This window comes from Hydractinia symbiolongicarpus, chromosome 5, assembly GCF_029227915.1.
Source record: "Hydractinia symbiolongicarpus strain clone_291-10 chromosome 5, HSymV2.1, whole genome shotgun sequence".
NCBI classification, from domain to species: domain Eukaryota; kingdom Metazoa; phylum Cnidaria; class Hydrozoa; order Anthoathecata; family Hydractiniidae; genus Hydractinia; species Hydractinia symbiolongicarpus.
The window spans coordinates 4,128,954-4,153,840 of record NC_079879.1 but is presented as its reverse complement, the minus strand read 5'-3'; the positions used below and the strand labels follow the sequence as shown (position 1 = coordinate 4,153,840).

Sequence of the window (24,887 nt, the reverse complement as noted above, 5' to 3'; positions counted from 1 at the left end):
TACCAAAGTAATTATCAATAGCATTGACACTGTGCATATATATACTACCGCACCATTAATTTAAAAACACCCATCTAGTCGATTTTTAGATATGCAGCAGCTATACTTTCCATACTTGTGCTACTTTTAATTTATTTGTTTTCAAAAAACTTTTCACTTCTTGCAAAATGTATTATAATTGTTATAAAATGCATTATTTACTCTTTTATGACAATTTGCTTTTTGCGTTACGGTGCAGGCAGGTACACCTCGAAAAGACTTTCGCCAACCATTTGAATACAACTGTGTGGTAGTCGTATGTGAAATAACTCTCTAAATATTATAAATCTATGTTCTCTGAGTGAGGAGGTTAAGGATGTTGCTCTGACTGACATTATTTAATTACAAGTAATTGCTTGGATATTTATTAATACCACAATTTCGTTGTAATTCCTTAAAGAATTAAAAAGTATTTGCGTTTAGGAAAAATATTGTCACCTGAATATTTCGTCTACTATCGCTCATTATCGGTAGGTAAAAATTCGATTTTTATAAACCTTTATAAATATATCTTTCTAAATTACTTTAGGTCAATTTACCATAAATGATGAGGATGAGTCAGTAACGTTTGGTTTCGATTATGATTATAATTCTATTATGCATTATGATGCGTACGCATTTACAAAAAGCAGCGACAAACCGACGATCATTCCAACTGATCCTACTAGGTCATACACAAGTATCGGACAACGAGAAAAACCAACCGACAGTGATTATTTCAAGTTAAATGCTTTATATGAGTGCAGTAAGATTTTTTTTTTCTTTTTTTTCTCAAATATCATTACTTTGTTGGTCAGTCTCTACATGTAAGGAGCAAAACCAGGAAATATAAGTACTTGTGATTAAAGATAAAAGAGAAACAGTTTAAGTAACTTCATTTTCATTTCGTTTCTTTATATATATACTACCATATCCATATTTACAAAATAGAGGGGAGTTACACAATTAATTTGATTCTTTTTGACATTTGACAAGGCTTTCACAAGTGGAGTTTTAGAAAATAAGTATAATGCAGATAAAGTCATGAATTGATTTTTTTTTTACCTATTCTAACTTCTACTATGGTAATGACTTTAAAAAAAAAGGATCGAAACAAAAAAAATCCGCAAAAAAACAACAAAAAAACCCAGACAAAACAAATTTTAGAGCACGTCAATTTATTTGCTCCTGTTTAAATTTACCATCATTCACAAAAAGCAAGAGAGAAAGATGCATGTTTAATGTCTAACTAGTCGATAAGGCCCGTGGAAAAATCCACGGAGGTAAGATAAAAGTAAAGAGAAAGCGTCATTTGAATTTTGATGACGTCAGCAAGCCATCTGCAAAAAAAATTAGAACCTGGTTTTTACGTTGACTGTGTAGAGCTTAATACGCTGATCAAGAAAATGTATATGATCATGTGCTTTTGATGAGCGGTTAATGAGATATAAGGGTTTAAAAATTTTGCTGATGTCAGCAATGGCCCGTTAAAACGCGAAATTTTTTATTCAGAAATTTATACCCCTCTCACCTTCATCGTATAGATCTTGAAACGATGAACAAGAAAATATATAGGATCATGCACTTTTGACAAACGGTTGCAAAGATATTAGGGTTTAAAGGTTTTTTGATGACATCATCAACCCGTGCATACCGAAACGGATTTTGGGAGCCAAGTTTGGAAAACTTGCCAAAATTGGTCCCAGGTGGTCCCTAGTTACCTACGCGGTGAAAAATCATTGATGTCACCACCTCGCTTCCAAGTTATTTGGCCTCAAAGTTTTAAGTGCACTATAATGGCTTCATTAATTTAATATAGGATATTGACGTTAAGGTAGTATTATTGACGTCGTGCCGTAACGTCAGAAAATTTAACATATTAGACATGAGTTTTTCGGCGACATCAAAGTAAAATGACGATATCCACTTTGCCTGTCACAGAGACACGAAACTGCCGTATTTTTATATAAGGCCCGTGGAAAAATCTACTTAGGCAAAAGGCCATTAAAAATTAAGTTGCTTTAGAAGTTTTGCTGACGTAAGCAATGCATATACAAAAAAAATGTTCTTAAAATCTTACACAAAATGTCAAATGTCAAATTTTACACAAAATAAAAAAAAAGAACAGCTTGCAAGGTGCAAAATCTAGTTGATAAAAAGTTACAACAACGACACTCACAACATCGACACTCATCGACACTCACAAAACCAATAATCACAAAACCGGCAGTAAGAACACAGACAGTCACAACACGGATAATAAGAATGTCAGAAATAACGCATCTCAAATATGTAAGTAATTATGTTGAAAACCCTCATTATTTTATTCTGAAATGTCAAAAAGTTAGCCTGCAAGAGTTAGCTCAAATCAACAAAAATAAGTTCTTTACGCATTATAAATATTGTCTTTCGCTTAAAAGCTTTTACAAAAATATGAAAAAGCCATAGTTAAGAAAACATTAAATGTAAATCTGCAAACATCAGTCATTTCAGTTATATACATACCATTCTCTCCCTCAAAAATTTACACAAAATGTAAAAATTAACCAGTTAAGAACACAAAAATTTTTCTTTGATGATCCGGACTGCGCTTTACCAACAATTCTAAACCTAAATGTCAAAAAATTAATAAGCAGAGAATAAACTTAAAAAAAGATCATTATTTTTATTACATTGTATATGTACGGTTCCTAAACAAAGTTTACACAACATGTAAAAAAGATGGGTTTTTGAAAAACACATTTAAATCAACAAAAATAATTTCATTTACCATGTCGTATTTTGCCATTACCCATCAATCTGCCACAAAAAAGGTTATAAAACACATCAAAATTTAGAAAAATTGGTCATTTCAGTCCATACAGTCATCGACCATTAGATTACAAAATCAGAAACAAAACAATAATAAATAACTTAAATCACACACTTTAAATTCTATAAAATTCGTTCCACTTGTCATATTGCATGTGATCTCCCTTGTAAAGTGCACATGTAATCATCGTGACGTCATTTGTTTACTTTTTAGCGGTAAGCTCCTTGGCCCTGGCTTTTGGGTGGCAGGAAAAAAGATGCTAGGATTTGGTGAAGAAAGGTCTTTTACTGTGGATTTTTTTCTAATGGGGACACCGTTGAGTTTATAAACAATTATCCAGTGTAAGTTGATGGCTTCTGATTTATTTGAATTCATTAAGAATGCCTCGTTTGAAAAAATTAACTGATAATTACTTTGCTTCACCTAGCAACCCAATCTTTTTCCCTGCCACACAAATGCGAAAGCTTTAGCACTGAAAATGTAGATGTCTGAAAACATCAAAGTTCTTACTATTTGTGATTTCAAATCCACTTTAAACTCTAGCCTTTGTTTTCTACTTCTAACTTTACATCTAGCTCCACTTCTCACTTTACTTTTTTACCTCTTCACTTGGTCTCTTTTCTTTTTAAAAACATATCTATGCTTTTTTAAACCACTTTTTCCCCTTTTTTTTCAAGGTAAAGGGATCGTTTTTCTGTGATTTTTTTGGTGGCCTTTATTATTTACTTCTAAATTTACTTTACTTCTAGCTTCACGTAGCTCCACTTTTACTTCCAACTTCACTTTTCTACTTCTTCACTTGGACTTTTTTCTTTTTAAATATGCTTTTTTGAACCACTTATTTTACTTTTTTCAAGATTGTTCTTTTGTGGGTTTTTTTCGAAAGTTAACCGTTAAATTTATCTCAGCAAATCAATTGAGTTATTTTCATCACGTGATGTAAACAAAGTGAACCCGCTAGCAAAATGGACATAATTTTTCGGCCACTTCAAAGATTTTTTTTTGGCGACATCAAAGGAAAATGACAATGTCAAATTTGCCACACAGACACACGGAACTGTTTATTATAGAGATGACTATTATAAGACATTGAATGTAGAAATTTGGTGACTTTCCCTAACTTTTAACAAAGATCTCGGTGACATTTTACCACTGTGCAGAGTTCCATTATTCAAACACAACTGGTATAGGGTTTATGATCTGCGGCGCTTTGTGACCCTTCCCCCACAATTTTAGGGGCAAAAAGTGCTCAGGTATAATAGGTTTAACTGGTATAAGTTTGTATTAATGCTTTCTACATATCTTCAAATATGCTAAGTTTAATCACCTAAGTGTACTTTTTTCAGATTTATGGCCTCCATGTTAATGCCATTTTTAGTTAAATTACTGCTCCTTTAAAAGTTTGTTTTCAAACGTCTTCAAACAGATAGTTTGTGAATGTATTTTAAAATGCTGTGACACAAACACCTTGGGTCATTTTTTTAAGACGCAAAGAATCCTTGGGGACGAGAGTCTATTCGCGTAGATACGTAAAAGGTATTTTTACATGGTTTGGCACGATTTAGATAACATTAAGACGTCTATAAGTGAACTTGGGCCGCTGATTATCCTTACAATTAGAAACTCACAAAACCTATTTTTTAATTGGAATCATTTGGCAAGTTTGAACATCTGCTTAGCCCAATTTCTTAGTTTTTTTAGGTCCTAAAAAATGGAAATCGAGTTCTCGGGCAACTTATAACATTCTTTGGTTAAGTTTTACAAAACCGGAAATTTTCGAATGACTCTTATTCGGATATCCGGAAACTTCTTTCGAAAATTAAAGTTATTGAATTTTAAGTAGATATTGGTATTTTGGACAACTTAAAGTTGTCGATGACGTCACAGAAAAGTGCTAACATAAGCAAGAAATTATTGCCATCATTTCGTCTGTTTCATGACGTACTATAAGTGTGCTGAGCATAATTCCATGTAAAAATGGCTATCAAAAGAAAGAGAAGGGGTGGTGGTCGGTGAGTTATGTTTAAAATACCCCAAAGCAAATTGGGTAAGTCCCTTAGCGCAAGCAATGACTCCAATTAACACCATTGTTTCTATTTTTTTATGTATTAAGTGTGTATGGTTTAATTCACTAGCAACTGATAATATTGTTTATCATCAGCAACATTAAAATTTACACACTTTTCTTAAAAATTATGTGTGATTTAAAAAATGGACAACAAGAATGATTCAGTTATTTTTTCTAGGAGATTTTCGTAACCTTTTCTATTAAACAATGCGTGTTTACCACAACAACAATTCTTCTTATGTTAAAACATAAGAGAATACAGTAATTTTTTACTCAAAACCAGTCATTGGTGCAGTTTTTAGTTTACAAATAATTTATTCATAAAACCGTCAAAGTTTAAAATTAAGCTTTTATATTTATAAAAAATATATCATGTTTATATTTATTATGCTTTTATTCTCGCAGTCCTACTTCTTTTTACAATATTCTGCAATTTTTTAAATTTTTAACGCTGTCCTCAGATCATGTGACTATTTTTATTATTTTTTTATTAAAGGATCCCTGCCGCTGGCAGCATACTGTACAACCATTTTCGCCCTCTAAGAAAAAAACATAAAACTCTTTCTCTTCAATTACCTATTTTGTGATCCACCACTAATTTCGCTGATTTTATATTTCTTTAAAGTAGATTAATTATTAAAGGTAAAGTTATAAACACCAATTTGGTAAATAGATGCTTTACTTTATGGTAATTTTCCCCTTACTTTAATATTTGACTTATAATTTCGCATTTCTGTATAATTTATGTTGCTTGGTCAAAAGAATGCTAAGACATTGTATTAAGTTATCAGTATGTCAATTTTATACAAAAAAGACTGGCAACCATGAGTGCCAAATTCACTTGAAATGTCAAATATCATATGTTTTACAGAACACAAGGACTCGCCAGCAAGCCCATGGTCAGTTTGGGGTCCATGTACTAGACAACTTGACGGAAACTTCACAAGAATTCGTCAGAGATTCTGTTCACATAAAAATATCTCCGTATGCTGGCCAGGCAATAACCGGATTCAAACCGTAGAGGGTAATTGTTCTGTAGGTAGGATTCTGGCATTTGTATTTTCTTACGTTTTCCTGGAAAAAATTTATTAATATGCAATTATCTGGTTGCTAATAACTAAAACTTGAAAAAAATGTTTATATTTTAGGCCCAAGATTAGGGTTATGGGAGTTATGGGAAACCTGGTCTTATTGCGACATACCAGACGAACGAATTTTTCCCCACCAACAAAGAACTCGTATATGTAACGGAGAAAGGTGCAGGGGTCCTGATACTCAATCAAGATCTTGTAGAAAAGATGGAAAAGTACGAGGTCGGCGTAATTTGATAATGGTTTAACGTAGGTAATTCTTCATAGCTTAGTTTTATTAAAAATAACTGGTGTTTTTTAGGTGAAAATGACTGTACATTTGAAAGAGATATTTGTCGATGGCATGAACAAAGTCCGAGTAAAAGATATCAATGGAAAAGTAAAATTGGTAAAGGCGAAGTTATGAGAGACGGACCTCTATTTGATCATACAACCATGGGAGGTAAGGAAAAAGGAGAAAAACTTTCACAGTTGGTTTACTTGATCATATTTTTAGGCACCTTTCTTTACTGTAACATTTTAATAATAGCTGTATACGTCGTGCTACGGCAGAAGAAAATGCAATGTTTTAAGGACAGGCGACCCTGCTTTTGCTGTGCTGTTATTTTTTGATGAAATGACGTTCAAACTTTTGACATACCTGGCTAGATTTATCTTCCTAAATTTTTAGCGAAAACCACATTAACCCGTCCAGGCAAGAACTTGCCCTTTTAGGGGTATTAATTACCTTTGATTTACCGATACTTACAGACCGTGGTATACTATAACGTGAAATAGAATGCTAAAGAATGTAATTGCACAAGCCTCACTAATTATTACAGGTGCAATTATAACAGTGTGTTTGAGTACACAACTCTCGGTCCATTGCGACTTTGTCTCTTATTATCTCGACTTTTTTCGTGTCTAAGTGTTCATCTACACAGCGAAACACAAAAAAACTTTAGAATGAAAATTTAAACGCGCCTAAAACGCTCGAAATCTAAAATTTGGATACAAGCTAGGAAAACAGTATGCCTTGTCTTGCTGAATTGTCAAAACGTCAGCCCTTAAGAGAAACTTAGAAATAAAACTCTAGTTTAAAAGTGCGACATAATTCGCAAAAATAAAATAGTATGTCTAACAAGATATTCGGTGTTCCAAAAAACACAATTTTTCCTTAGATGAAGAATAATCAAAAATTGTTTTAAGCCTTGCAGGAAAGCCCTTATGCTTTGTCAAAAAACGTTGTTAATATTATTATTCCGAATGTTTATACAGGATATAAGCACTGCAGTGTTTGGAACACTGTTATCAACGTGGTCCTGTTTTCTGAATATACACATTAGGTATACACCGGCATTGCCTACCCTTATTCTCTCACATGGTATGGGTTAACCCGTAGCTGTGGCAAAGACAGTTGCTAAACATGCCCGCGCTGTGGACCGAACCACGGACTTTGTGATTGCGAAGCGAACTCCATAACCACAAGACGACACGCAACCGCCATTACAATTTTATGAGAATTTTCTCTATCTAGAATTTTTTCTTTTTCTAGCTAATTTTTTATTCATTTGCAGGTCTGGGATATAGAGAGTCTATTGTATAACGTAAGTTGATTGGAGCGCACACAACGGTTATTATTAGTGCTTTAAATTAAATCTAAAATCTAAGAAAAGTGCAACTTTAGTGGAAATAAAAACACTATTTAACAATTACCAATCGGCCAACATTTGTTATTTTGATCACTCAGCAATTTTTTATAGTGGAATACTTCTTTGTAAAATTTGGAAAACTGGTGTGTCATCAACAAACTTGCGATTTTTTGTTAAATTTATAGCACAGTAAACACGAGATGTACCTAACTGAATTTATGACATTGACATTGTGCGGAAAATCTACTGCAGCCAACTGTTTTGCCTACTTTCACGTTTTAACCAAAGATAGTTAAAAGTAGCTACAACTCCAAGGTGTACCTGAGTAAAAATTAGATTGGTGAAAATAACACGAAACTAAATTTTGGTTAACATAAAAATCACGTAAGTCAAACTGAATAAAACGTAATAAATAAAGCAGGTTTTAGGATACTCCTTGAAAACCTACGTTTGTGGCCAAAATATTAAAAAATGGTTTATTTAGGGTTTATATATGGCTAGCAAAAGGGAGAATAAATAACAAACAAAACTATTACAAAGTTTTTAGTGATTCGGTAGTTAGCTATAAGAGAGCTAGCTAGTCAGAAAAAAGTGAGCAAACAAAATAAAATGACTGAGCTTTTTAAAAGGAACTAAAATCTTACAAAGCTAATCGTTAGTACTTTAAGGAAATAATTTATTCCTCCAAGGTTAGTTGTGATTCGATATTGAGTAACGAAGAAATCTTTCTGCAAACTGTAGCTCAAGAAATTGACTCATAAATACATACTGCATCGATTTAACTAGTAATATAGATTTTGTTTAATTTTGAATTGATCAATACAACATAGCAAAAGATGTTCCAGAACGATGCTGTCATTTCTTTTTGGAGTAATGTTACGTTCTCATAACGAATCAAGGGTTGTTTCACATTATATATTGCTGGATAGAAACGTTCTGGCGACCACAGAAACTAGTCAGTCTACAGGCAACCGACTAGTTTCTACTATGCGGCAAAAAAGTGACAGAAAATTTGTCTAAGTAACTTTATTACTTTATCTTGTATTGTTTGTGATAAAACTATAATCTTATTGCAATCATGATTGTCAGTGCACACCACGTCTTTTGCTAGTACGCGCAAAGCAATTCACAAATACGAACAAGATTATCGTCTAGTGTGCACTAGTACTCTTTTTTATACCGCAGTACGTGTGTTGCTAGTGCGTGTTTAGCAATTGACTAGTGCGCACCCAGAAGGTTTCCCGTACGCATAAAAATTTTAACTCTACTGCAAAGTAATGCAGATATGACTGAACATAAACAGTTCCTCGTACTCTTCTTAGATTCAGGGTATTTCTTGAAAGCGGTGAACTTAAACAATGCAAGAGGGGAGGATGAAGCAATCTTAACAATGGTGATTCTATCAAATCCTCACGACACTTGTTTGACATTCTGGTACTACATGACAGGATCAGAAAATCATGCACTGATTGTGGAAATTGGCGCGTTAGATGGAACAATAATCGAAGGCTGTAAAAAAAAATTGGAACTAACAACAACTACTAGTTCTGGAGAGGATTGGTGGATTCCAGCTCAAATAAACCATAATTGTGGTGATGCTCCGTACCAGGTAATTTTATTATTAACGTTCCGTTACACGTAGCAAATTTGGAATATCAAGTAGCATTCAAGTACCTGCAATTTTTTTAAACTTTTAAGTAAAAGCCTGGGTATGCGTGCTCACTTCAAAAATGTTTGTAGTTATGTATCTGTAACATAAGTTTTGTTATTGACTCCCTCTTCAGCATTATATGTTTATTTCGTTTTTAATGTTTTATTACATTTATGTGATAAATTTTATTAAACATAAATCTCAATTGCAGATGTCGGTCCCTGTTTCGGATCAATAATTATGCACAGCCAGAACTTGTACTTGTAAAAAAGTTTTTTGCTACGTGTGTAACTGACCCTTTACTAGACAATGCTCAGATTTTTTCTTGATGTGCCGTATTTTTTTGAAACTACTTATCGAAAACAGATGAAGTATTTGACAGTATTACCACTGCATACAGCTGATTTAAATACGTTACATTAAATCTTTTTTTTTAAGAGAAAACACAACACGAGACAGTTTTATTGGAGTCGGCAATAGGAATTAACCATAAATATTAAATAAATATATTTTTATAAAATAATTACTTTTAATTTTATCTAAGTATGTCTAATGATCAACACTTGCGTGATTGGGACTATCATTTGTATCATATTGCTCGGGCAACTTACGGACAGTCTCCAAAACGTGGTTTTACTAAGCGCACCAACCTGACTGATAATAAAACATCCTGGTTTTTTTTATTCGTTCAGGTGAAGGATCGATTTTTGAAAAAAAGCTGTTTAAAATTTTTTAGTTGTATTTAAGTCGATATAGCCTCGCTTTCGTGATTTTATTCACCTTTTTAATTCGGTAAAACCCATATAAATAAATACGCGATCAACTATAAACGGCTTTTTTTTAAGTCGTCGACATATTATCTGTGGATTAAAAAAATATCCGATGACGCCACATACCCCTAAGTGGTGCGAACTGTAAAACACGACGTTTTCTTTGATTTTTCGTCATTTTCAGTACTTTGACGTCATTTTTACTACGGTGTCGGATTTTTTTCCCGTTATATTAAAAGACGCGCAAAAACTGCGGGAAAAGAAAAACATAAATATGGTAGCTTCAGCGGGAAATTTTTTTTGTGGAATAAAGTAAGAACGAATAACGAATATCATGGCAAACGTTTTTGAATGCGCTTTTATGCGTGCTGAAGTATTGAATGGGATGAAAAATATAAGTCATCATCACTGTGACTTGCGTTTTTCAAATTTTATGGCGATGTTTCCTGATGTATCCATAACGAAAAATCATTTTGACAGAAAGTCCAAGGAACTTACTGCGTTTGTGAGAAAAAAAAAGTGGAACGGTAAAGTAAGGGAAAAATACCTAGATGATTTTTCTCAAGACAATTGGAAGAAACTCAAAGATAATGAGAAGATTAGGCATACTATACATGCATGTCAAGCATGCAGTTTATTAGAAAAAAATAAAAATACATTTCCTGTTTCAACATCACACAGAACAAAAAAAATCAACAATGTTAAAAAACCATTAACAGATATATCAAACACTGTAAATAGTACGAATAATAAAACTCCAACTACAACAAATAATACGTCCACACCTGTAAATGTAACATATAACAACATATCAACGATTACTACTCCAAACAGTATCAACACAACACCAGTTCATCCAATCACCATAAATTTGACAATTCCTCAAACAAAGACTGACATGTCATATATGAAAACAACGGCAGAATCTGTACTTAATAGTATCAACTCAAAATGGGACAGTATATATGACACTCCATTCACAAAGGTTCTCACAAAGGTCAAATCAGCTAATATTGCTCAAGTGAAGTCCAAGTCTGATAAAAAGAAAGAGCTTAGAGAACGGAATAAAATAATAAAAAAATCCTTGGAAAAAAAATGTTTTGGTGAAAATAAAGCAACAGACACAATCTTTGGCATCAGACAATCAAAAGCTTCCTACAAAAAATCAAGATCGATTCAATACTTTGAAAGTAAAGAAAATTCAATTAAAAGAATGATAGGTATAGCTATATATATTTTTTAATTTTAATCTTTCACCTGTACTGTATCTCCATTCACCTACAGGCACTGGTTTTTCTTGAATGGTATTATTTTATTGTTGCATTTTTTGAATATAAATTTATAAATAATTATATACACGCATATATATATATATAAACAAATATTAAAATGAAAAAATAAGCAATCAACATATATCATGATGAAGTATATAACCCCACGAAATTAACACGCAGAAATAATTAAAACTATGTTATGAAAATAAGTTGCTGTGTGAATAAATGCAAAAAAAATAGCAAAAATAAATAAAACCTTAGGTTCGTAGAATTCAGTCTCGCAAATCATTATTGACTAAACTAAAAACTGTAAAAATTATTTTAAACAAAATATATTAAGGAGTTGTTTCTAACCATAGGGCGGACAAAATTACAACAAAATCAAGACGTAGATGACACACCAATCAAGAAAAAACGACATAGTCCAGATCCAAACAAATTAAATTTCGATCGTCATGCTCTACTTGAAGAAGTGTTAGGAATGGATGTTGGTAGTAAGGTATATCTTCATGTATCTGTTAACATTTGTGTTGAACACATTGCCATTTATATCATTGTCCAATTTTGAACAAAAAAATAACTTGTGTGACACATCGATTTATTTCCTCTTGCAGATAAATTACTCTGACTTGGCCCGAAAATATCATATACCTGGAACTACTGGAAATACAGTTGTTAAGGAATTTCTCGAAGATAACGGTGTTGATTTATCAAAATTTGCAAACAATTTTGTTAACCCATGCAAATATCGTCGAAAATATGAAAAGTTTCCAGGTGAGTACCTAAAAAAAAGAAGAATTGATATATAATGTACGCTTCCAACATTGTGTCTTGTCATCAAATCTGTATAATTTATAGCAAAAGATTCTTAAATTCTTTCAAGTGTTACAGTAGATTTCTGTGTGTAGAACAATGTTTACCTAAAACACATTGCATCTTCACAATACTTTTAGAAATATGTATTATACAAAAAGAGGATGTATATATCGTAGCGTTTGTACAATCAACTTAACATTCCTTGTTCAGAAAGAGAGATATTGAGAACATTTCATTTTTTACAGATGGAAGTGGAGTGTCGGTTCCTATGCCCCCTACATTTGAAAAAATAAATGTAGAGCATTTATCATTCATTTTCGTGAAAAAGTGATGGCTGTTCAGCATGAAGCAGAAAAAGCTACGAAAGATTGGGAAAAAGACTTCATAGCAAAAAATTTTAAGATGCCGAATACAGAAGAGCTTAAATCAAATAAAATTTACATGGAGAAATATAAATTAAATTACCACGCCAAAAAAATTCTTGAACAATGGACAAATATTTAGTTTTTCAGCAAAAGGATCAATATGCGCTTTTAAATTTTAAGAAGCATATTTTTCAACAAATTAGCCAGAGCTAGCTAAAATAAAAACATTTGATATATATATATATACAAAACTTTTTTTCTGATACGTTTCGTATGGGAAATGTATTTTTATATTATTGTGGATCATCATTTTGCACAAACGAAAAAACAAGAACAACACGAGAAGGAAATTAATACCTTTAAAAAGATATCAAAGTATTTGTTGTTGCTTTGACGGGCTTAATACGCAATAATCTTGTATTGTGCAAAACTTAGAAGAAATAGCTAGCTAGCTAACAGTCTTAAAAAGGTCCATTTTTACAATCCATTATGTGGGTTATATATCTGCACCCTAAATCAAGAGAATACTAGCTAAACTGCTTTTCTAATTAAGCTACTCTTTCGTACAGAGGTAGGATTTGCACCCACAACTATTTAGCTAAGTAATCTGCAGTGATCTAAGAACTACATAAACAGTTTAATTTCTTGACTAACTGTTTTTATATTGTATATATCTATCTATGTATATATCTATGTATATAACAGCCAGAAAGGCTATGTATAGCTCTGACAGTTACAAAGTTTAGGTAAACACTTCCAGAAATATATAGCTAGCTTTTGCTATAGCTACTATATATATAATTTTGACAGGTAGCTATAGGCAAATAGAATATAGAAAATTTCAAATATATAGAATAAATAATATTACAAACCTTGTTTTTACTGCGTGATCACAAATACCTTAACAGCCAAATGTATGGTACAACCTGTTCCGACCCGTATTGACCTCTTGCCCCGTATTGACCGAATTTTGGACCCGACCCGTTTTGACGGAAGTTGACCCGTATTGACAGAGTTAGCAAACTAATATTTTTCTGCAGACGCTTTACAAAGCACATTAAAAAACCAACTTCAAAGTGCAAATAAACTACATTCCTCTGTATTTTTCAAGTTGCAAATATAATAGCATAAAATATCAGCAGTAAATAAAGACCCAAGTTGACCAAACACCCTCTAGTCACTATGGGGCAACATTTATTGCTGACCCAAGTTGACCAAACACCCTCTAGTCACTATGGGGCAACATTTATTGTTGACCCAAGTTGACCAAACACCCTCTAGTCACTATGGGACAACATTTATTGCTGACCCAAGTTGACCAAACACTGTATAGAAACTTTTATTGCTGACCAAGTTGACTAAAGGGTGTTCGGTCAACTTGGGTCAACAACAAAAGTTGCCCCATAGTGACTAGAAAGGATTTGGTCAACTTGGATCAACAACAGAAGTTGCCCCAGTGACTAGAAAGGATTTGGTCAACTTGGGTCAACAACAGAAGTTGCCCCAGTGACTAGAAAGGATTTGGTCAACTTGGGTCAACAACAAAAGTTGCCCCATAGTGACTAGAAAGGATTTGGTCAACTTGGGTCAACAACAGAAGTTGCCCCAGTGACTAGAAAGGATTTGGTCAACTTGGGTCAACAACAGAAGTTGCCCCAGTGACTAGAAAGGATTTGGTCAACTTGGGTCAACAACAAAAGTTGCCCCATAGTGACTAGAAAGGATTTGGTCAACTTGGGTCAACAACAGAAGTTGCCCCAGTGACTAGAAAGGATTTGGTCAACTTGGGTCAACAACAAAGTTGCCCCATAGTGACTAGAAAGGATTTGGTCAACTTGGGTCAACAACAGAAGTTGCCCCATAGTGACTAGAAAGGATTTGGTCAACTTGGATCAACAACAGAAGTTGCCCCAGTGACTAGAAAGGATTTGGTCAACTTGGGTCAACAACAGAAGTTGCCCCAGTGACTAGAAAGGATTTGGTCAACTTGGGTCAACAACAAAGTTGCCCCATAGTGACTAGAAAGGATTTGGTCAACTTGGGTCAACAACAGAAGTTGCCCCATAGTGACCAGAAAGGATTTGGTCAATTTGGGTCAGCAATAAAGGTTGCCCTATAGAGAAACATGGCAAAACTTTGTCGCTGCGTCTTTTAACATATAAAAGTAACTACAATTAAAAACATGTTATTGCCCTTGGTATTCTTAAATAAACACTGGTGTGATAAAACTAAATAGAAGATCCAGACAGGATTTGCACCTGTATATTCGTGTCTTCGAATTAACAGAATACCAACTAAAAGCTGGATCATAAACACTTTATAAAGTTCTGAGCTCTTCAAGAAAACAAAACACCAGCACTGAATAGTATTCCAGCCTTATGCATTAAAACAGGCCTATCCATAAGAAGCATGTGAAAACTCCTGTGCATGCAAACATGCCCATTTCTGGGCAATGAGATAATAGCTGAGGCATTATTTGCTCTGCTAGTTCTGAAGCAAGTTTGTCTAGCTGAGTCACTACATCATTGCACATGCAAATGAACAATTTCTTTCTTATTATTTATATATACTAACAACATAAGTAAAGTATAAGTAAAAGATGAATAAAAGACTTTTTTTAAAATATTCTTTTAACCTTATGTTGTCTAAAAGAATGAATGTAATGTAAGCTTACATTCTCAATAAAATATTTTAACCTTTTTCTTTTCTTTTAACACAATTAAATAATTCTGATATATAATAATTCTCAAAAGTGGCCCCCAGTGGAAAAAATCTGAAAGCTGTCTAAACGCTGAAAGATTATTCTGGGTACTGCCACTATAAATATACATTATTATTATTATTATTTTAGCTGGTTTTCGATAATTCATGACAGTGAAGTTCTTTCTATATGTACATCAAAAATAATTTTTATTGTGTACAAACCAGATGGGTACTAAAGTAACAGGAGTTTTTCTGTCTTTAGGTACATAGAGCTAATACATCTTGACATATGGACAAGTTCTGTTGCAACCATTTTAGAAATTTTTATATAAATATACCTGTTAAACTTAACCAAGGAAAGTTAAAAAACATTTAAGGCTCAAAATATTTAGGATTATGTCTTATATATTTCTGATTTTACCCTGGGCAGATTGTTTTGGGCTAGAAATGATTTAAAAAAGCTTAAACTATAGCTTTAATAAGCAAAAATCTATTCTCCTGGTCAGAAAATATGACGTGATACTTTTTAACCAATTACATGTCCGTATTTTTCAGGGTAGCCATTATGATTTGAGGGAAAACACGCTGTTTACGCAGTCACTTTTTTACAAATAGGGGCTGAATTTTTCGTAGAATCTTTGTTTTTTAACTTCAAACCTGTCATACTGTGTAGTTTTAGGTGAGTTTTTGCTAATTTAGCCTTACTTTAATTCAGATACTTGTAGTTTCTTGTTTGATAAAAGCTTCTTCTGTGAGAGTTTGACCGTTAAACGTCCGTGTATTTCCTCAACTGAAAGTTGGACCATGTGACATTATGAGTGAATTCAAGATCCATTTGATAACCATTGTTGCAATCCAGCCACACTCTCGATAAGTTTAAAACCTCACTGACTATTGTTTGAAGAAATCCATGGGAAAGGGCATTTGAAAGTTTTAGCTCACTAGCATCTTTTTTACATGCCAGACACATGTTAGAAGAGCCCTTAGTTAAAATGTAAACAAAGAAATCTGTCTGTAGCAAGCTTATAAGTACTCTAGTAAAATAAGTCACTAGCTAGAGCTAAGCTAGCTAGCTAGCTACAGACAAAAATACAACGTTAGCCAATCAGATAGGTGGAACAATAAATCGCTGCTGAAAAAACTACCTTAAAAAAAACTGCACAAATAACAAGACAACACAAAACTAACGGATACTACTTGCATCGTGGCATGGCTGGCTAGCGATAACTGCTTTCGCAGAAAAGCAGGACGAAAAGAAGTGCCTGACCCGACCCGCGGTGGTAGAAGCCGACCCGTTTTGACCATTCTCGATTATTCAAAACCTCGGTCAATTTGGGGCAACGGATAACACGGGTCGGATCACAACCAACCATTTCTGTCAACACAAAAACACAAAAATGGCGGCACCTTCTTGTCTTCTTCACAAACTTGAAACGACAAAAAGCACGTCAGATAGCAAAACGCGGTAGACGATTATGATAAAACGCGGTATACCCGTGTTTTACCCGAAATAATTGGAGACTGTCCGTAAGTTGCCCGAGTGTGCCAAAGTAATCTGTGATAAATTAATTTTTAAAATTATGAACAAAAATGCTAATTTAATATAACTCTGACATAAAAACTATGCTAAACCAAGCTAGTTGCAACTGCCTAACTAACTCATGTAATCTTGTTCAAAGTTAAGTTTTGTCTAAATGGTGTTGTTATTTCACCCCTGTGGGATGTAAACACGATTAGTGTTTATCATGGGCGCGGTGCTGAGTGTATAAAAGGATGAAATATCATTAACTAAGTATGGCATTGTTGTTTTAAATTTCTTTAGCCATTTTACCTAAATTTTTAGAAGAACACATAACATACTAGATAAGCAAATAAATATCAGCTTCATTGTTGGAACGTAACATCTCCATAAAATACGGAGACTCTGTGTGTCTCTAACAGGCAAAGTGGATGCGCTCATTTTCCTGTGATCGTGGGGAAATTTTTTTTGAAGTCGCCGAAAAAAGTATGTCTATTTTGTCAATGGGCTTACTTTGTTTACGTCACTTGATAAAAACGACTCAATTTGATTTGCTGAAACAAATTTAACAACTAACTTATAGAAAATGGTTACCCTCGACACACAAAAAAACAACGAAAGATAAAAAAAATTGCACAAAATAATGCAGGCATCACAGTGCACTTAAACTTTGAGGCCTAATTACTTGAAAACAAGGTCTTCCTTTTCTTTAAAATTGCCGAAAAAGTTATGTCTTAAATGTTAAATTTTCTGACGTTACGGCACGACGTCAATAACACTACTTTAGGGTCAATATCTTATATTAAATTAATAAATCCATTACAGTGCACTTTATATTTTGATGTCAAATAACTCAAATGGTGGTCAAATGGTTACTGCGTGGGTAACCAAGTATCGTGGGTAACCAATTTGGGTGAGTTTCCCAAACTTGAGTTCCCGAATCCGTTTCGGAATGCACGATCATCAAAAAACCTTTAAAACACAATATCTCCGTAACCGTTTGTCAAAAATACACGATCCTATACTTTTTCTTTATCACCGTTTCAAGATCTATACGATTAAGGCAACAGGTAAATTATAATTTATTTTTGAGTTTTGAAGTGTCATTGCTGATGTCAGCAAAATTTTTTAACCCTTATATCGCATTAACCGTTCATCAAAAGCACATAATTATAAACATTTTCTTGATCAGCAGTGTAAGCTCTACACAATAGAGGCAACGTGAAAACAAGAGGTTTCGTTTTTGTGTGTGGATAGGTTGCTGACATTATCAAAATTCAAATGACACTTTTTTCTCTTTTTTATCCTACCTTTAGTGGATTTTCCCACGGGCGTTATCGACTAGTTACTAATAGTAATAGAAACACAAAATAACATAACAATATAAACTACGAAGTCACATAAAGCTTTTAAAAACATGTCAAAACATTTTCATGGCAACACTTCGGCATAATTCCAAAATCTTTTTTGGAAAAGGAAGCTAAATAAAACTTAAGAAGTCACAAAAACACATAGAATGTTATTAAAAAAAGTTTAAGAGCACGAATAGGGTTGAGCTCTACACAATAGAGGCAATGTAAAAAAAGGTTTTTATTTTTTTTGGATGTGTTGCTGACGTCATCAAAATTCTAATGTCACTTCTTTTTCATTTTACGGGCTTTATCGAATAGTCTATATAATAATACGGAGATTGAGTGTGTCTGTCTGTAAAAGGCGAAGTGGCTGTGTTAATCTTTCTATGATGTCGCTGAAAAATGCATGTCTTAAATGCCGAGCGGCAAAATAAACGTAGCCAATTAAACGTCAATAACTTGATTTAAATTAATAAAGCCATCACAATGCGCTTAAAGCTTTGGGGCCAAATAACTTGAGACGTCAGTTTTTCTTCACTGCTTGGGTCCCTAGGGACCAAGTTTCTTAAAGTTTGGTTCTCGAGCCCGTTTCGAAGTGGATAGGTTAATGACGTCGTCAAAAGTACATGATTCTATACAATTTGTATCAGCTTTTTATGATCTATACGATACAGGTAGCAGGTATACAAATTTCTGAAATTTTTGTATTTCTGCCGGTCTTTGCCGATGTCCGCAAATTTTTAAAACTCTTATATCTTTTTAGGCGTTCGTGAAATCAAGTTTTTATATAACTGAAGCTCTAAGCGAACTAAACTACTGCAACACGCTTTTTCAAAACGCACCTGTGTATTAGTGAACACGATTACAAATAATACGGAACCAACAGCCTCATTTGTATTATCTAAATACTGCAAACTTGTTGTCCTAATAAAAAATCTAAAATGGCTACTCATACGTGGACGCAATGATTTCAGTACATTGAAGCTGGTATACAAAACATTGCACAAAAAAACTTTTTCATCTTGTGTTAACAAAACTTTATACTAGAACAATAAGAGCGAGAGGTCCGGGGTTTTAAAACATACTTTCACCGGGGAGGGCGGATTCCGCCCCCTCCCCTCAATAACTCTTCATAGATTTGTCCAAATTAAATCAAACTTGGCACACCTCCAGTACGTCACAAAAAGAGCAAAATGGCAGCAATAAATTTGTGCTTGCGTTAGCACATTTTCCGTGACGTTATCAAAAGCTTGAAATTTGTTCAAAATGCCACCAACTGCTTAAAATTCAATTACTTTAGTTCTAGAGCGAATTTTAACATTCTGTTTCATATTTCCAAAAGCTAAATACAATTTATTTAACATATTTTCTAGTTTTTACAAAGGTCGTATAAAAAGTTGCGAAAAATTACCTGAAAATCCGTTTTTAGGAATAATCACATGTCGAAAACATGTAAAATAATTCCTTTTAATAAAATAAAGTTGCGCTGTAAGTTTCAAGGTTTTAAGGACAATTCTAACAAAAGTTATTATATTTTCACTATTATAAGTTCTTCACAGGGATTTTTAAGGATAGTTTCAAGTAAAAGCCAATATCAGACCTCTGAAAGGTATTGGACCTAAGTAGTTATACAGGTGTATAATAGAGTCATTTTAAGGAGTCATTAAAAAAAACCACGAGGATGGATGGCAACCCCCTCCGGACCGAAAAGGATTAAATTTCCGAAAATTTCCGAAGGAATGATTGAAATACTTTAAATATTTTTTGGACGCATCAATGTTCATATATCGAGCACAGTAAGACCACACAGAATAAATCCAGCAATGTGGGTAGGTCATAAAAAGCTTAGGAATAAATTTTTTATAAGGCAGTAGCAAATGTTGAAAAAAGTTGATAAGGGAAACAGCGAGAAGAATTTCGTATCAGTACCTAAAAGCCTAGGACTTTAATGTGTTCCCTTGTTATTGTGTTCAAATACGCACGAAACATACTAGCCATTTTTGCACCTCTTCCAATCTATCGTAAGTATTTTCTGTCCAGCCTTTACTGCACAAGTCTCCAAATGAAGTCCAGTGTGGTCTCATATCTTATTAAAATATGAAGATAAGCAAATTCTTTAAATTTCTTCACCAAAAATATAAACATGCAAACTCACCAACTATATTTTCTTAGATAAACTTTCCGAATGCAATACTTACTAAAAGCTATATCATTTCTTTGTCGACACTCGGAAACAAGTCCAAAAGTATACTTTTGCATTTTCCTGTTGAGTTTATCCCTGTTATTATTTTTTACTCGAAATTTCTTCATTGTTTGTTATTTTTGGTAAAAATGTAAAATTAGTTACAAAGGCTAACTAAAAAATTCTTATTTAGGTGTCCTTCATCGCAAGTAATGGCGGAGATAAATTTTCGAACATTGCAGTAGACGATATTTTCTTCTTGGATGGTTATCGTGCAAAATATTCAAGAAACAGACCATTGCGTAGAGAGTAGAAAAGCTGCCGGAAATACCTCAATCTTATAAGCATCGTTTGTAATTAAACTTTCCATTTATGTGAGTGGAACACGGCTTGTGTAAATATAACTAACGACTATTACTTCAATTTAACATTCGATTTTATGTTAAAAAAAATTGAATGTATTGATAATGAACACGTTTTTTTATTAAAATTTAAAAAATTGAAAAACAGACAAGATATTTTCAGTAGGAGAGAATTGGGCTCTTTTTTCTTTTATTTACTGTTGTCGATTTTATTCCGCTCTCTGTGAAAAAAATTACCAAAATTACCAAAATTACCAAATTGATATTTTTTCGTTTTGTTTACATAAGATGAGCGTGAAACTGTTACATAAAAAGAGCAAAGCATTTTTTAGATTTTGATTTTCGACTTCAAGACCAAACGGATGAAAAGATGGATTTTCGGGATATTCGCTGTATCGATAAAAACTGAAGGTCCTTAATCTAACATTAATGAATGATGCAAAGGCAAAAGGATACGTCAAAAGAATAACCTGTTAAATCTACTTGACTGTTCATCTTCACTGTTAAAAAATCACCAAAGTTAATCAGGCTTTCTTCTCATACTCTTTTACTTGTGTTATTGTAGTGAGAATACGAGTTTAATGTTAATAGACTTTTCTGTTAGACTTAGATCTAGCCTCAACTGTTTCATAGTTTCTGTTAAAAGTTTAACCTTAGGGTTTTTATTGGAGCATTTTCCCAACAATTAGCAAAGAAGTTTTACAATCGGGAGTAGTTTTTTTAAAAAGAAATGTATGCATAAATCATGTTTGTACGGAAATAGAGCACGGTATACTCTTTTCCTTTACCCTGACCAATGTAGGACCGTGTCTTTAAGAAACTGCAGCGCCCGATAGTTACTCTCGGTTCTATTGTGACATAGCGTCTATTAAGTTAAAATAGTTGATAGAATTTATTCGTATAAGATTTAAATAGCACCGATTTGTACGTGTTGGGGTGAAACAACTAAGTAAAGCTTATAGCATATCAAAGCATTCAAAAGGGGTAAAAAAAATCCTAATGAGGGGATATTTCGATCAATACTTTATTTCAATATAAAAATTCTTCATCACAAACTTGGATTATGCGTAAAAATAGTTTGTATTATGTCATAAAAAGTTAGCACAACAAGCTTGCATCGTATAATTTTTTTTGGTTTATTTTTATGTAAAAGTTGCATCCAGGTATAACAGTTAGTCATAACTCGAGTGAAGCGCACACGGCATTATAGTGTGTTAGGTATAACATATTTTTACACAAAAAATCTTTCTTGCGAATTATGTTGTTAACCCATCATAGAAAAGGTTTTCAGGCAATATTTTTTGTGCAGAATAAGTTCACGTGTAAAGTAACATAATTAATTGTTACACCGGGCTGAGTAGCCTGCTAATCCCAAATAATACAGGAGGATTTCTTCAAAAACTCGTATAATCTCAATATTTCTATGACCGTTGGTCATAGAAATATCATAGAAATATTATATAAAAACAATACAAACTCGTCGTATTGCTTGCCTATCAATACAACTAAACGGTCTGATGTTAATAGCATTTTTAAAAGCAACAAAGTCATTCGTCGCGTGTAATTAAACGGCCTGTTTTGCAACTGAATATTTGGTACAAAATAACATATTTGGAATCTCCTTGTTTTGATGTTTTTCGAATTAAAATAAATTTGCTTGGCAAGAATGTTTTCTATAATACCGCATACCTACTGTACCAGGTGCCATTTTTTACGGGACAAAAATTGGCCTTTCCAAATATGCACTCAAGTTTGAGTATTTGCCTAAAATATATAATAACCAATTACCCCGGGTTGTACTGCAACTTATCGTCCAAGGTCGGTGCAATGATTGATGTACTATTATTAGCGATTAAGTAGCTTTATTACACTTTATTTCATAAAATCAAGATAATAAAATTCCTGTCTAATATCAGCACCTCTGTTCGTAGAATGATTTCGAATTCGAATGTTGTTATTTTTGTAAATAAAATAGCAAGCGAATAATCAACGTTTATAAAGAGGGATAAATTGCAACAATTTTGGGGTTTTAAATACTTATTATTTTATATTTTGAAAGGGCAACATTCAGAACTGTCGTATTTAAGTCGAGATTATTTCTACTTTCATTAGCTTGTTTACTTTAGAAGAAAGAGTTTCTTTCAATTGGCACAACACTTTTAATTATTCTAACGCCACGCATAACTTTTATTTCAAATGTTTCTAGCCCTTTTGAATCCTGGAACACGACTACATCAAGGTGGTTTTTTTGCGATCGGACGAAAATTTTTTAAATAACAATGCTTTAATCAATAAAAGATGTCTACGCAATGTGCACTGCAGCTACAAGTTCAAGGTTAAAAACTTGGAAATAGATGGAAATAACCAGCTTTGGTTACAAGCTACCACCTGGAATCACGATTGGGGAAACCCATGAAAGGGAATTTGTAGATGTTAGCAGCGACATATTCAAAACCCATCTAATTGGCAACATCTTTTTAAAGGTTGGTCAAATGTACATAATCATAAGCTTTATGTAGAGAAATTCAACAAGACCTACACAAAACAGGAGTAATGGCTAAGCAAGTGTCTTAATCGTAATAGAAGTTATCAAAATTCAAAGCTAGTTCTTAGTCTGTGGAAATTCCAACAGGAAGTCGCCCGTCGCATCAAAGTTAATAAAAAATATGTTACTTGTAATAGGCTTTTAGAAATTAGACTAATACTTGGACCCCGGCGATCACTAGTTAACTGTGCAGTAAAAAACAGCTGACGTCACCAGCTCAGTATCAATTTAAACGAGTTTAAGCAAATTAAAATATAGATTGAAATGTTATATTTCTTTGCTTTTACACTTGCGTATAAGTTCCCAAGCAATTTTACACGAAAAGAAATTTATTTACCAAAAAAGTAAAGAAAGCAGTTCGTGCCAATTTTAAAATGGCTTCGTAAGAAGTTAAAGCCTTATTATCTAAGGAAAGAAATGACAAGGCTGATTTTACTCTAGCATGCAAAAAATCTCGAAATACTGCTGTTTTTGTCATCGAATGCGTTATCAGACACAGTAGTTTATCAAATGCATTCCAAACAACCGATCGCACTTGAAAGAATCTTCTTCTTTGTGTAGACTTAACAATATGTGATTGTACAACATAATTTTTTACGTCATTTTACGCAGATAAATTTTCTTTTCTGTTTCTTTCTATTCTAATTAAACAATGTTATCCATGTTAAAAATAAATGCAAACTCATGGTTTTCTAATAGTTTGAACATCCTCATGTCAAAGCCGCTAGCGCTTACTTGACGGCTAAACAAGAACGAACCAACAGTATGTTGGTTACTAAAATTAAAAAATTATTTGTCTCGCTGTTACAGTTTCTTCCGCTAGTAAAAGTCCTTATGTTCAATAAGAAACGAAACTAAAGCTAGCTTAGATAGCTGGCTAGCTAAATATAAAATATGTTTTCAATGTCTTATAAATGTTAGCTGAATAATTTTTTTATAAGCAACCCAGTTGAAAATATTAGGCTTAAATTGGGATCAAAATTAACATAATGCTTAACTACCTTTAGTTCTTTTATCTATGCTTCAATTTGAACCCTTCCCTTCCCTCAGCTATCAACCTTGTCAGTTGAACTATGGTTTCCTAGAAGCAATATATACCGCGTTAAAGTTCAAGGTCTGGTTCACAATTCCCGAACTGTGGTGCAAATAAAGGTGCTAGGTGCCAAAAACAATTAACTAAGAAACTTACAGAAAGGCCTTAGCAATTTAATGCTTAATATCCTATCACTTAAATTTGTTATATATTGTATAGCATTAGCCATTTAATAATTACGTAGCACCAAAATTAGTGCTTTTTTACGACTCTCGACCTCTAGTAACCCATCGTAACAAATCTAGTACCACACATCCCTCTTTTTAGGTAATATTTTAAATTTTAAGACCTTGTCTATTCATTCTCATATTTATCTCATAAGGCAAACTAGTACTCTTATGAAAGGGCAATATATTAAGCACATAAGTTTCGGCACTATGGTGAAGTTAAGAGGCAAAAAAAAAAAGTCAAGATGTAGATCGTACACTAAAATATCTAAAAATATCTGACATACATTAAAAACTAAATTTTCGTAACAGTGCGTAACAAATATGATCATACCCCCACCCCTCAGCGATTAAATAATTATTGAATGACACCTCTAGCTTTATAATTTTTTTCATTGGTTCGGGTGTTTTCAGCTGTAAATCCTTTTTTTGGTGTGTTTAGAAACAAATTTTGTTTCGAAACGTGAC

General features: G+C 33.2%; 1 protein-coding gene across 1 annotated transcript; it reads left to right on the top strand.

Moving 5' to 3' along the window:
• Positions 1-207: 207 nt before the first annotated feature.
• On the top strand, positions 208-5,000 carry LOC130645910 (astacin-like metalloendopeptidase). Its single transcript, XM_057452034.1, has 5 exons — positions 208-242; positions 440-513; positions 569-784; positions 4,674-4,771; positions 4,944-5,000. Exons 1-5 carry the CDS (start codon positions 208-210, stop codon positions 4,998-5,000), a joined length of 480 nt encoding a protein of 159 aa, XP_057308017.1.
• Positions 5,001-24,887: the final 19,887 nt, after the last annotated feature.